Source organism: Balaenoptera physalus (assembly GCF_965194825.1).
Source record: "Balaenoptera physalus genome assembly, chromosome: 2".
NCBI lineage: Eukaryota > Metazoa > Chordata > Mammalia > Artiodactyla > Balaenopteridae > Balaenoptera > Balaenoptera physalus.
Genome location: NC_138883.1, coordinates 128974352 through 128989638, shown reverse-complemented (window position 1 = coordinate 128989638; position 15287 = coordinate 128974352). Strand labels below are relative to the sequence as shown.

Here is a 15287-nt window from a genome sequence, read left to right as displayed (position 1 = left end):
TGAAATCTTAAGGGTATATTCCCTAACTGTAATGGAATTCTGTTAGAAATCAACAACAATAACATGTCTAGGACAAACTCAGATATTTAGAAATCAAACAAATTTTGAACTAAATGATAGTGAAAATACAATATATCAGAATTTGTGGGATGTACTAGAGCAGTGCTTAGAGAGGAATTTATAGCTATAAATGTTTGAATAGGAAAGAAGAACCATCTTAAATCAATTACTGAAGTTTTTACCTTAAGAAACTTGGAAAAAAAGAAATTGAGCCCAAAGTGGCTGTTGCCATTTACCCTCTCTGCTCCCCAACAGTCTCTGTGTCACATTATCACGGGAGCCGGAATCCTCCTCGATGATGGAAGGGACTGACCTGATTTTGGAGCCCATGGAAATTCCCCATGCCTGGAGCGTTGTTGAAAATAACTGTGGTCTTGATCTAGGTGGCAAACAAACTGGAAAGGCCAACAGCATAGCTGCTTGACTGAGGCTGTAATACCAGTTGGGGCAAGCAACAGAGCAGCCTCACATTTAACAGGAGACCTGGCAAATGAGAAAGCCATGTGGGCTTTGATAAGCTGCTACATATTTCTGGGAATTTGGAAGGCTGATACATACTTAAGAAAGGCCAGAGAGGACCCCAGTTATCTACTCACCCCTGGCTGAACATGAGGCCAGAAAATGGAAGCTGTAAATTGTAAATTGTTTGTTTTTTGAATGTGTGTCTCAGCCTATACACAGATCTCCTTGGCAAAGGGTGGAAGCCTTACTGGCTCAAATTGTTTAAGCACAACCTCTGACCAGTTACTGGTCAAACATAAGTTATTCCTAAGAGCAGCCCCTAGAAGCCAGACTTTAGTAATAACAACTGAGCAGAGACATAAGTGGCTGTATACTACAAGGGAGACAGACTATGCAGAATTAGTCTAGGCAATTCACTAAAACAAATAGCAACAGCAGCCCACCTGGAAGAGGTGAGGATCAACATCCAGGGGTGCTATGATATAGTCTAAAATCTTCAATTTTCAGTAAAATTATGAGACATGCTAAGAAACAGGAATGTATTGCTCATACACAAGAAATGAAACTAGCTAATAGAAAGTGTTTATGAAAGGGCCCAGATGTTACAGTTAGTTAACAAAACTTCAGAATAGCTATTATAAATGTGTTCAAAGAACTAAGGAAACCATGTTCAAAGAATTAAATGAAAACATGTGATAGTGACACATCAAATAGGAATGATCAATAAAGAGATAGAATACATATAATTTTATATATGTAAATGGGAATGTATGTATATACATATATATAAATAGAAATTCTAGAGTTGAAAGTACAGTAACTAAAATGAAGAAGTCATTAGAGTGGTTAACAGCAGATTTAAGCTGGCAAAAGAAGGAATCAGTGACCTTGAAAATTTATCAATAGACATTATCTAGTCTGAGGAACATATAGAAAAAAGAATTTTTAAAAATATCAACAACAATAAGATATGTAAGACATCTTATGGCCAAAATAACTTATGTTTGACCGGTAACTGGTCAGAGGTTGTGCTTAAGCAATTTGAGCTGGTAAGGCTTCTACCCTTTGCCAAGGAGATCTGTGTATAGGATGAGACACATTTAATAATCAGACAATTTACAAGTATGCCCCAGCTTTCATTTTCTGGCCTCATGTTCAGCCAGGGATGAGTAGATAACTGGGGTCCTCTCTGGTCTTTCTTAAGCATGCATCTGCCTTCCAAATTCCCAGAAATATGTAGCAGCTTATCAAAGCCCATATGGCTTTCTCATTTGCCAGGGCTCCTGTTAAATGTGAGGCTGCTGTGTTGCTTGCTGCAAGCAGTATCACAGCCTCACTCAGGGCCCCATAGACCTGTGGAATATTATCAAGCATACCAATATATGCATGAGGCATAATGGGAGCCAGAAAAGAGAGGGGAAAGAGAGAAAGGGAAAGAAAAAAATACTTGAAGAAGAAATGACTGAAAACTTCCTATATTTGATGGAAAATGCTAAACTATACATCTGAGACACTCAGTGTCTCCAAGTAGGATATTCATCTAAGAGATGTAATAGTCAAACTGGGGAATGTTAGAAACAAAGAGAAAATCTTGAAAGCACCTAGAGAAGTGATGCATTATGTACAACGGATCCTCAATGATAAGATTAACAGCTGATTTCTCATAAGAAACAACAGTGGCCAGAAAGCAGTGGGATGGCATCTTGTAATTACTGAAAACAAATAACAGTCAACCAGGAATTTTAAATCCAGCCAAATTGTCCTTCAGAAATGAAGGTGATAGGGCTTCCCTGGTGGCGCAGTGGTTAAGAATCCGCCTGCCAACGAAGGGGACATGGGTTCGAGCCCTGGTCCAGGAAAATCCCACATGCCGCGGAGCAACTAAGCCCGTGAGCCACAACTACTGAACCTGCGCTCTAGAGGCCGTGAGCCACAACTTCTGAGCCCGCACGCCTAGAGCCCGTGCTCCGTAACAAGAGAAGCCACCGCAATGAGAAGCCCACACACCACAACGAATAGTAGCCCCCACTTGCCGCAACTAGAGAGAGCCCGCGTGCAGCAACAAAGACCCAACTCAGCCAAAAATAAGTTAATTAATTAATTTTTAAAAAAGTAAAAGCCAATAAGAATATTTTTTTAAAAAATTAAAAATGAAGGTGATATAAAGATGTTCCCAGATAAATGAAGGGAATTTGTTGCTCTCAGACCTGCCTTACGAGAAGTACTGAAAGAAGTCCTTCCAGCTGAAAGAAAAGGACCATGTGTAATCCAAGTTCACAGAGCAAATAAAGATCACTGGTAGAGGTAATTATGCATGTAAAAAACAGTATATTTTCTATTGCTGTGTAACAAATTACACAAACATATGACTTAATACAAGACATACTTATTACCTCACAGTTTTAAGGTGTTGGCCAGACTGTTCTCATCTGTAGGCTTAAATGGAGAAGAATTTGCTTCCAAGCTCATTCAGGTTGTTAGCAGATGAATTCCCTTGGATGTATAGGACTGAGGGCCTCAGCTTCTTACTGGCTGAAGGTTGCCAGTAGTTCCTAGAGATAACTGGCAGAGTCTTGGCCTGTGGGCTTTCCCACCAAGGCTCCTTAGTTCATCAAGGCAGCAGTGAAAGTTGCTACAATGAGTCTGCTAGCAAGATGGAGTCTTATGTATCATAACATAACCACAGTAGTGACATTCCATCACCTTTGCCAGATTCTGTTGGTTAGAAGGAAGTCACAGTTCCTGCTCGTACTTGAGGGGAGAAAATTACACAAAGGCATGAGCATCAAGAGGCAGGAATTATGGGAGGGGCCCCCTTAGAATCGTGCTGCCAGAGACAATGGAAATATATTACCCCCTTTTCATCTCTTAAAAGATAACAACATAAAACAATAATTATAAAACTGTTGTTGGGCTTATATAAAGATGTAATATATATGACAATAATAGGACAAAGGAAGGGAGAGGAAAGGGGGCTATCTTGGAACAGTTTCTATATACTGCTACAGTTAAATTCAAAGTAAGAATAGGAATGAAATAACAAAGAGAAGAAAAGAAATCAGTGAAAGTGAAAATGGACAAATGATGGAGAAAATTTATGAAACCAAGAAAGAGCTGGTTCTTTGAAAAGATCAGTAAAATTGATAAATCTCTAGCTAGACTGATGAAGAAAACAAAAGACACATACCAATATCAAGTATGGAAAAAACTGTTTTCACTACAGATCTTATAAACACTAAAAGGATAATAAGGAATATAGTGAACACCCTTCTGCCATTTAGAAGAAATGAACAGATTCCTCGAAAGACACAATTGGCCAAAACTGACCCAAGGGAAAAATAGAACAATCTAATAGCCCTACATTAAAGAAATTTAGTTCATAATTAAAACTTTACACTAAAAATCTTTAAGTAGGCCCAGCTGCCTTTTCTGTTGAATTATTTCAAATATTAAAGGAATAAACAATAACAGCACTACCCAAACTCTTTGAGGAAACACTTCCAAACTTATTGTATAAGGCATATAGTACCCTGAAACCAAATAAAGACATTGCAAGAAATGAAAACCACAGACCAGTTTCCCTCATGGCAAAAGTTAGAAATAACCTTAACAAAATACTATCAAACCTCATCCATCATTATATAAAAAAGAATATTACATCACGACCAAGTAGTGTTTATCCCAGGAATGCAAGCTTTGTTTAACATCTGAAAATATGATGAGTAATTTACCCTATTAATAGAATAAAAGTAAATACCAAATGATCCTTTCAATAGATGCAGAAAATGCATGTGACGATATAGTATACCCATTCATCATAAAGACTCTCAGCAAGCCAAAAGCAGAGGACAACCTCCAAACCCTAAGGAAAGGCACCTGTGAAAAACTACAACTTACATCATGGTAAATGGTGAACTGCTGAATTCTTTCCCTCTGAGATTAGGAACAAGGCAAGGGTATATGCTTTTACTACATTTCGTCAACACTTTATTGTTCAAATAAGAGTCTTGGGATTGGAAAGGAAGAAGTAAAGCTGTCTTTATTTGCAGAGAACATAATTGTATGTTTAGAAAATCGTAAGAAATCTCAAAAACATTCTAGAACTAAAAAGTGAATTTAGCTATATTACAGATACACAGGTTGGTATACAAAAATCAATTTTATTTCTCTATACCAGCAATTAACATTTAGAAAATGAAATGTAAAAACAATTCATTATGATAGCAACAAAGTTTAGTAATAAATGTAATGAAAGATGTGCAGTACTTGTATGCTGAAAAGTACAAAACGTTGCTGAGGGAAATTAAAGAAGACCTAAGTAAATAGAGAGGTATTCTGTGCTCATGGTTTGAAAGAATAAATATTATTTAGATAATTTGGGGCAGATTTACATTTTTAGAGTTGGTAGAGTTCCAATCAACATTATAACAGGCTTGTTTGAAGAAATTGGTAGGTTGATTCTAAAATTTATTGCCCAAAACAGTTTAAAGAAGGTTTGAGAATGTTACCTGCTATCAAAACTTACTATAAAGCTGCAGTAATCAAGACAATCTGGTACTGGTATATGGATACACTTTTAGATCAGTGGAACAGAATAGAGTTCAGAAATAGATCCACACTTGTATGGTAAATTGGTTTGTGGCAAAGGCACCAGGATAAATCATCGAGGAAAAGGTAGTCTTTTAAACAAGTTGTGCTGGATCAAATAGATATTTATATGGAAAATAATGAACCTTGATCTGATCTTACACTGTACACAGAAATCAGCTAGCATTGGACCATTGCCCTAAATATAAGAGTTAAAAGTATAAAACTTCTAGAAGAAAACAAAACCTATGTGACATTGTGTTGGGCAAAGATTTTTTAAACAGGACACAAAAAGCACAAACCATAGAAGAAAACAAATGACAGTAGATTTTATCAAAATTCAAAACTTTTGCTCTTCAAAAGACACAGTATAGAAAATGAAAAGGCAAGCTATAGACTAGGAGAAAATACAAAACATACCTGACAAAAGGGCTTGTATCCAGAATATATACACAATTGAGTTTTAAACTCAATAATGACAACAACTACACAATAAAAATGGGTAAATGATTTCAACAGACACTTCACAAAAGAAAGTATATGAATAAGCCCAGTATCAGAATAAGCCCAGTATCAGTAGTCATCAGGGAAATGTATATTAAAATCCCAATAAGTTACCACTTTATACTCAATAGAATTGGTAAAATTAAAATTACTAATAATGCCAAGTATTAGTGAAGATGTAGAACATTAGGAACTCTCATACATTGCTGGTGGGAGTGTAATATTATATAGTCACTTAGAAAAACAGTTGGCCCTTTTTTAGGAGGTTAAATGTACATTTAACATATGACCCGGCAATTTTCTCCTAGGTATTTACCCAAGTGAACTGAAAACATATATCCACAAACAGACTTGTATATGAATGTTCACAGTAGCCTTATTCATTATAGCCTAGGAATAACCCATTCATCCATTTGCTACTGACTATATAAATAAACAACTGTATATCCATATTATGGAATACTGTTCAGCAATACAAAGGGATGAACTTTTGATGAACAACAACAACATGGATGAATTTCAAAAACATTATGATAAGTGAAATAAGTCAAATACAAAAGCCTAATACTCTATGATTCCACTTATATCAAATTATAGAAAGGCAAAACATTAGTGGTTGCCTGGGGTCCAGAGTTTGGGTAAGAAATTGTCTATAAAAAGAGGCAGGAAGGAACTTTTTGAGATGATGGGAATATTTTGATTGTAGTGGTAGTCACATGACTGTGTACAATTCATCAGAGTTCATCAACCTGTATACTTAAAATGGTTCAGTTTTATTGCACCTCGGTAAAGCTGTTGGAAAGAAAGAAGCCATATTGGTAGGGAATGTTTGTCTGCTTTTATTTATATATACTTTCAAGCTTTTCAAATGGGTCTCTTGAGACTGCTACAATTTGTATTAAATAGGTTGCACCTGGGGGGAGAAAGCTTGCTAAAGCGGACAAAGTTATGAGGTTGATGGGGCTGCCATGTTAGTGTTCAGGGAAGGCTTTTCTGTTGAAGGAACATTTGAATAGACACAGATGAAGTGAATTTAGTTAAGTCAAAGAAGGTCTCTTCACATGTGCCCTGCACATTTCTTACAGAATTTATATCTAGGTGTTTTGTAGTTTCTGCTACTATTACAAATAAGACCTTTTTCTTATCTTATTGCATTGGCTAATAATCCTTAAATTAATTTTTGTTTTCATCTTTGTCTTATATTTCCCATTTGTTAATTTCTTGAGGAAAGAAATTAACAAATTATTAATTACAGTTGTTAACCTACAGTCTTCCTTCTGTGCTGTGTTTCCAGTGTGTGCTCAATTAATGCATTTTAGTGGTTTTTACTTAGACTAAGCAGATCATTGCTGTATTTGTTAATCTTTGTTTTTCCTAGCTCAGTAGAGCACCGAGTTGTAAGTAGAATCTAAAAAAGACCTGAGGTGGAAAACTAAAGATGCAAGTGCAATTTTATGTAACATAATTTTAATTTTACTGTCAAATAAAGCAAGTATAGGATGCACATGAGACTGTTTGCTGGCAACTTTAAAGGCACCCATGGTGGATGAAAGGTGGGAGAAATGAAAAAGGGTATTCTTAAATTTCACTAACAGATTAAGAGACAATATCTGGAAGCAGTTGATTGGTCAGGTATAGATTAGGAATGGCCATCTTGGCAAGATTTACGGTTTTATTTGAATAGAAGGGGTTCTTTTAGATTTCATGCCTGTCTTCACTTAGTCTACTTTAGGTAAGTAAGGTATCTGAAAACAGACTTGAGGGCTCAGCATCATCTGTCAAAATGGAAACATTAGTAGCTCATGTTCATGCCTTACCAGTAGATGGCAGCAATGTGCATTGTTTAAATATTCCTGCTCTTTTTTTTTTTTTTTAAATTAAGTAGTGAATAGGTACTGTATATTTTTCTTTTAGTGAAGACCAAGGCAGATATGATACCCTCATTTTCTTTAAACACATAAAAGTCATATTACTGTTGTGTAATGTCAGTTTATATGAAATAATCTTAGAAATTCAACTGATATAGCTTACCTAAAAAGTGTTAACTTTTTATAGCTTTTGTAGTAACTATTTCTTAATTGAAATTTGTATGCTCCACAGTATTATTACTATTTTAGATACAGTTTTCTGCCTCATAGGTTTTTCTGAGAGACCAAGCTGTCATAAAATGTTTTAGAACTAAGCAACATTTTACTAAACAAAACGTGAGTGTTTAATCACATGACTGTGGAGGCTTTTCGTTTGTTTGTTTGAAGAACACTTATGAATTTTTCTCTTTCATGAACAAGCTAAAAATTAATGGTGACTTTTATAAGGAGAAAGTATTTTAATCCTTGGTAGTTAGGTCCAACCAGTTATCTTCACACAGAATTGCTGGCCTCCAGGAAGTGACCTACCTATAGCATATGAGGGTTCTTGCCCCTTTTCTGCCCTTGTCCAGGAAGGCTAGTGGGATGAGAGCTGTGTAGAACTGACCCTCAGCTTTAGGAAAGATTGGGGGCAGGTGACAAAAGTCTGTGACTTGAGGAGTCACACTGCAGATAAATCATTTTAGTTTCTTTTCTTCTCTTTTATTTCTTTTTTTTCTTCCAGAAATCTGTCGATTTAGGAGAGAGGTTTGGAACTGTTTTAGAAAATAATATTTATTCAGTGCTGAGGTTTCTCCCAATTTTTCACACAATGTGTGCTGCTTAATTCTTACAAACTCCAAAGTTCTTGTAAAACGAAGAATTCAGAATAGAGTTTTATCTTATAAAAACATGATTTATCAAGATCACTTAACATATATCTTACATGTTTTGGAATTCTTACAGATCACAGAAAACCTTTTTTTTTTAATTTTTACCTAATACACCCTAAAACAACACAGTCTGCCAGACCACAGTACATCCGTAATTTAGAGCAGCAGATGTTGCTACACATGCTTCTTTTTAAGACCAAGAAGCAGCAGAAGAGAAAATAAAACAAAAAGTTCAAAACAGAAGAGAAACATGAAACAGTACAGAGATGAGGGAGTTGGGAAGCCAAGGGCAATTGGTGAAATTAGCAAAGAGAGGGGATGTAGTGATCTGCACTCTGTGTTTTTTGTATATAGCTTTTAAACGCTTTGTAAGTCATATACTCATCCTATTAATTGAGGTTTGATAACTTTCTACTAAAATTTTCCATTAAAACGGTATTTCAATTAAGCTAAGGCAAGAAGGACTTGATATTCATTATAGTGTTTAATCATTTCACATTTCATATGAGAATTGGCTAAGATGTGCTGTGCCATGGCAGAGTTTGTTGCTTTGTCTCAGAGTCTGCTAATGTTTTCATTTTGGTTTTAACTCTAGCTGATCCCACAGTTAAGGACTTAATCGGAGGCTTCACTGCACTTCATTACGCAGCCATGCATGGCCGGGCCCGGATTGCACGCCTGATGTTAGAATCTGAATACAGGAGCGACATTATTAATGCAAAAAGCAATGATGGCTGGACTCCCCTTCATGTGGCTGCTCACTATGGTAGGGACTCATTTGTCCGACTCCTACTGGAGTTCAAGGCTGAGGTCGACCCGCTCAGTGATAAAGGTACAACACCGCTTCAGCTCGCCATTATCCGAGAGAGGTCAAGCTGTGTGAAAATCCTCCTGGACCACAATGCCAACATCGACATTCAGAACGGTTTCCTGTTGCGATACGCTGTGATCAAAAGCAATCACTCTTACTGCCGAATGTTCCTTCAGAGAGGAGCAGACACAAACTTGGGTCGCTTAGAAGATGGACAGACTCCTTTACATTTGTCTGCCCTTAGGGATGATGTGCTTTGTGCACGGATGTTATATAATTATGGAGCGGACACAAACACAAGGAACTATGAAGGACAGACCCCACTGGCTGTTTCAATAAGCATTTCTGGAAGTAGTCGACCATGTTTGGATTTCTTACAAGAAGTCACAAGTATGTAATTTAATTATTACTATTATTACATTTTTTAAAAAATTTTGCATCTTCTGAGGAGCTTAAGGTATTTTTACAACTTAAAATGACCAGACATTAATGATTCTTATTAGCCCTGCTCATTCCATTCATCTGAAATGAAAAGAAAGCTCTATATCACAGGATTTCATTAAAAATTCAGTTGTGTTACTAAAAGTAAATGGGGGTAGATAGGGTGTTAGAACACCCCCGATGTTAGATGTTAAGATCGATGCTAGAACAAGGCAGTTCCTACTGGTCATAAACATAGTCTTTCCAGGCTTTCCTGGAATTGAGATTGAGGAATTAGGAGAATTTTGGATCTTAGCATCCATAGCTATGGAAGTGTCCTAGAATTTGTGCTTTATTGCTAAGCTGTTGCTCATGTTTATTGTTGCTTTTCTTCTTCTTTACAATGTGAACACACATGAAATGGAACAACTGTTATTTATCAGGCATCTTAGTAATGCAGGTTAAGGATGATAGAAATCAGAAAGTGTTGTAAAGAAAAATTTGCTCCCAGTGGAAAATTTGGTGCCACTGTCTCTGGCCCACACAGGATTGTATAACTGACCTGTTTTTGTGTGGGCACTTTTTTTTAAAGCCAGGGAAAGTGTCTGACCCACTGTATGTAGTGGTGCACGTGTTCGTGTTGTTTTTCAGATAGAGGTATTAGTTTGTGTGGAGTAGCCACCATCTCCTGTCCAACTTCCTTGTGACCAGTCAAGTATGTGTCTCAGAGCTTAACATCCCACATGAAGCCACAGTCTATAAACAAAACATTTGTCTGTCACACTTTTTAATGAATTCCCCTTCCTCACCTAAGTTTTATGTTTCATTCGTTGTTATGGAAGAAGAAACACATTCTGGGTACCATGTACTGGAGGGTGAGGAGTTTACTTGACCTGCTTGTAAATAATCCACTGCCCTCCTGAGAGCTGAATTTGGGAGTAGAAAACTTATGAAGAAATGAAGTGTAATTTGGATTTTGTTTATTCATAAGAAGGGAAGGATGAAATTATTACTGCTAAGTATATTCAGACTCAAGCATAAACAGAAATCACACTCAGGGTCTAACTCATGCTGTCCAATAGAACTTTCTGTGATGATGGAAATGGTCTCTGTGCTGTCGACTGTGGTAGCCACTAGCTCCATGTGGCTGTTGAACACTTATTATGTGGCAAGTGCCACATAGGAACTGAATTTTTAATTTTATTTAATTGTATTAATTTAAATTTAAACATCCACAAGTGCCTAGTGGCTGTCGACTTGTACAGCACAGATACGCCTGCCTTGAGAGAGGTGTTCTGGGCTATCTGGTAGGTGGTCCCTTGCAGAAAGCTTTTGAGGCACACTGATGTACCCAGAGACAGGAGATGTTGTGTGTGCTGATTCCTCCCCAGCTGACCCTTCAGATCCAGGCCACATTTTAGGAAAAGACTACAGCAAAAATTCAAATGCTGATTCTCTCAGCAAATGTTCTAGCAGTTTTCATTTATAGACCGTTAGGGGTGTTGGTGTAGTGAAAGATAAGATTACTCTTGAACTTGAGGTTAGAATTCTGTCGTGGTATGTAGCCTATAAAGTGTATCTTATTCTTAATAAATTCTGAATATCTCTTTGTTGTTGCTGCTATTGTTGTTGTTTTGACTTCCTTGTCTGTCTTCAGGAAGGCATGTTACACACATAAATGCCGCAGCCTGTTTGTTAAATACTTTGCTCAGTGGTTAATGGTGTAGACTAGGGCTAGACTATGTTAGACCAGCCCTGACTCTACCACATATTAGCTGTAACTTTGGGTGGGTTAGCTAACCGCTCTGTGCCTCAGTGTCCTCATCTTAAAATTGGGGTAATTGTATCTGTCTTACAGGCTTGTTGTGAGGATTGAATGAGTTAATATTTATAAAGCACTTAAAACAGTACCTGGCACATTTTAAGTGCTATATGTGGTTTTTTTTTAAATAAAATATTTAATTAAGTGAGGGTAGATGAACAGCAAGAGCTGGCTTGCTACCTACAGAGTGAATCCCTTAGATTCTTATTCTACCCTAGCCTCTATTTTCAACTCTATAAACTGTTGTGTAGTCTGCATCTGGAGACAGGCAGCCAGGGGGATGGGGGGAGCTGCCCCTTCGTCCCCCGGCCCTTGGAGCTGCTCAGTTCCACCATGGAGTGCTGCTGGAGAGCAAGAATGTTGAGTTAAAAAGAGATTCACACGTACCTTTAAAATTAGGGCAGATAGAAAAATCGACGGGACTGCCTCTTTGTGTTTAAGTTCTCCACTGCACCTAGAGCAGAGCCATACACCTAGTAGGTCCTCAGTAAGTGTGGGTTGGCTGATTGGCTGCATCTGTAAGGATGGTGGCTGAGCAAACTTGGGATGCTTTTCAGAAGTGAAGGACCATCTGTCCTTGGAAGGCTGCAGTTATCCCCTGTCTTCAGGTGATGCAACATAATTCATTACTTCTTGACTTTGCCGTCAGTGGTGTTTCCTGCCAAAAGCAAATTAAGTGTTTCTGCTTCACCTGTGCATTATTTATTAGACTTTCTTTTCCTAGTGAATAATTATGTGCTAGAAGGACCAACTGTAGCTGATGCCCTCAGGAGCTCTGTACTGGCTCTCTTGGAAACCAGAGTGAGGCCTTCCCTGGTGGCGCAGTGGTTAAGGATCCACCTGCCAATGCAGGGGACATGGGTTCGAGCCCTGGTCTGGGAAGATCCCACATGCTGCGGAGCAGCTAAGCCTGTGCGCCGCAACTACTGAGCCTGCACTCTAGAGCCCGCAAGCCACAACTACTGAGCCCATTGCCACAACTACTGAAGCCCACGCGCCTAGAGCCCGTGCTCCGTAACAGGAGAAACCACCGCAATGAGAAGCCCGTACACTGCAACAAAGAGTAGCCTGCCACTCGCCACAACTAGAGAAGGCCTGCGTGCAGCAATGAAGACCCAATGCAGCCAAAAATAGATTAATTAATTAATTAATTTTAAAAAAAGAAAAGAAAACCAGAGTGAAAGATGGTTGGGTGGTTCAGGGAGCCATCAAGTCAAATCCCTGAGCTCCTTTCAGTCTTTACTGCTGCTGAGAGCTACCGCTCTCTAGGCCCCGAGTCCTTGGCCTCAAATCTGAGAACTCAGACTCCTGAGGTGTAAGTAAGGACAGCAGAAATGCCACTTGGTGGTCTTTATTCAGGGCCATTTTAGTAGAGAGCGAGTTATTTAAATTGGAAGAGCTCAAGACAATCATAATCCTAGAATCTAAAAGCTACTGTGGCTTTTTAGAAAAATTGCCATAAAAACTCTGATACACACTCCATAAAAACAGAGCAGGTCTAGTGGCTTAGTTATAAGGTAGTATCTGTGGGTGCCTTGTTGGTCACAGTAGAGGGAGAAGCCACAAAGAGGTGTTGTTATTCTACAGACAGACTTCCAGAAACCTCTGCCTTCTAGAATGGCTGGAAGTCAATGTGGTCGCCTCCAGAAAGCCAGTCAACTGAAGGAGCAGCTTTTTTGTGCCCTGGAACAGTAAATACAGCTAAGAAGAGCCAAAGATCATACCTGGAGAATGAGTATCACCTTGCTGAGGGAAAGATGTTTCCTGCTTAGAGAAGCCAGTTTTTGGTCTTTTAGTTCTCTTACTAGAAAAAAAAAAGAGTGGAGCAAATAAACTAAAGGGACAACAACAGAGAGGACAATGAAGATGTGACCAATGACAGGTAGAAATGGTGGTGATGACAGACAGCAGCAGACGTTCTGATGGAGTTCCGTTGATGGAGGTCTGTTGGAGACACTCATTCTGAGGGTCATGCAAATGCATGCAGTTAATTAAAGTAGAATAATTTGTACGTAGCGTTTGCACAGATACCATTTGGAGCTAAGAGGATCATGGAAGCTCTGGCATATAGGAATGGGCTATCTTCTCTAGCTGAAGATAAAGAGCAGAGATTGTAGGAATGTTTGCCCAATTCAAAAGAAAAAATTAACATTTATGCACAAGAAAGGGCGAGCACAAGAAAATGTTGTTAAAAGAGGTACAACGTTAAAACTTCAAGAAAGACTATTTCATAAGTAAAGCTTACCCTGAGGAAATGGTTAAATAATAATAGAACTCTCCTTGAGCAAGGGGATTGTAATCTAGTGCTCTTTTCCCCTTATCATCTCCCTGCCCTACAATGTAAACTTGCCGAGTCAAGGAGTTACTCAGAATATGAAAGTTTTTTAAGAAAGAGAGAGAGATTTCATGAGAAAGCAGTTTTGCCCTCTCCCCTGTTTCATGCCCTGCCCCCCACCCCCAAATACCCGCACCTTGGTGAGCTAGGAGGACTGCTGTGGCTGGAGTCAGAGAAACGTTTATTCTCCAGGTGGGGTAAGACTCTGGTGAAGTCTCTTCCCTTGGAGAACAGACTTTGTTGTGAAGTTTCTGAGTGTATGTCAGATAATTACTCTCACCCTCCCCCTGGCAGAGCCATGAGGGGGTCTTTATTGGCTCTTCATGTGAGAACCTGATGGGGTTCCTGAAAAGAAAGCTCAGAACATGCGGGGGTTTCCTAAGACTGTGGCTCTCACTCTCAGGCTGGTCCATGCACAGCTACTGGCAGTTTGTCAAAATGACCATTTAAGTGTTCCTACCAGTTTGTGGCTCCAGTAGCTACTGCTGCAGGTGCACAGATTTCAGCTGTGACTCTAGATCTGATTCTCTCTCCAGATTTTATGGTGGAGGTTTGCCCTGCGACATCAGTTTACCGATGGGTCCTAGATAAGTCATTAATTTCAGTTTGTTCAGCTTTTTCTTCTTGTAAGGACTGGAGTGAGGACTTCAAGTTCTTTATATGTTGGAGCTGAAACCTGAAGTCTGTTCATTGTTTTTATCACTTTTACTTACAGTGTGAAAATCATCCTATCCATGGTCCCTTGGGCTGAGTAGAGTTTTGCCCACTTGTATTCAGAGGCACATGTCTCCCTTATAGCGTCCTGAAGGTTTCTCAGCTGTGCCTGTGTCATGGGTGCTGTTGAATCAACTGAGTCTGGTGGTGGAGAGAGCAGCTAATGGGCTCTTGACCCAGTGTCTGACTTACCTAATAAACTTAGGCAAGCTGCTTAGCCTCCACCTGCCTCATGGATCTGTTTCCTCCTCTGAAAAATGGGGGAATTACACCATAGTCCGTGGGGTCCCTCCTTTTAAAAATTCTTGCCAATAAACACTCTTAAAGAGGATGATATCCTACTGCTTGTGGTTTTATTTTATTTTGTTTCTGGATTCATGTAGAACAGTGTGGACTCTTGGGGGTCCTCAAGACAGTTTTAGGTGCCCATGAGGCCAAAACTAATTTCATAACAATACTAAGATATTATTTGCCTTTTCTTTTTTTTTTTTATTGGAGTAAAATTGCTTTACAACATTGTGTTAGTTTCTGCTGTACAATGAAGTGAATCAGCTATATGTATACCTATATCCCCTCCCTCTTGGACCTCCCTCCCCCCTTCCCCATCCCTCTGCCCCATCTAGGTCATCACAGAGCACGGAGCTGAGCTCCCTGTGCCATACAGCAGGTTCCCATGAGCTATCTGTTTTACATATGGTAGTGTATTTATGTCAAACCTAGTCTCCCAATTCATCCCACCCGCCTCTTCCCCCTCCGTGCCCACATGTCCATTCTCTACATCTACATCTCTGCACTGACTTTTGCACTGATGGTGTAAGAGCGGTGGTGGGTA

The 15287-nt window shown here is 38.9% G+C and overlaps 1 protein-coding gene across 1 annotated transcript in view; it reads left to right on the top strand.

The window, feature by feature from the left end:
- ASB7 (ankyrin repeat and SOCS box containing 7) overlaps window positions 1–15287 on the top strand; it is a 50648-nt gene that overhangs the window by 23537 nt on the left and 11824 nt on the right. Inside the window, exon 5 of the mRNA XM_082449931.1 lies at window positions 8949–9554. Coding sequence (XP_082306057.1) covers window positions 8949–9554 — 606 coding nt within the window. The remainder of the gene's footprint in view (window positions 1–8948; window positions 9555–15287) is intronic.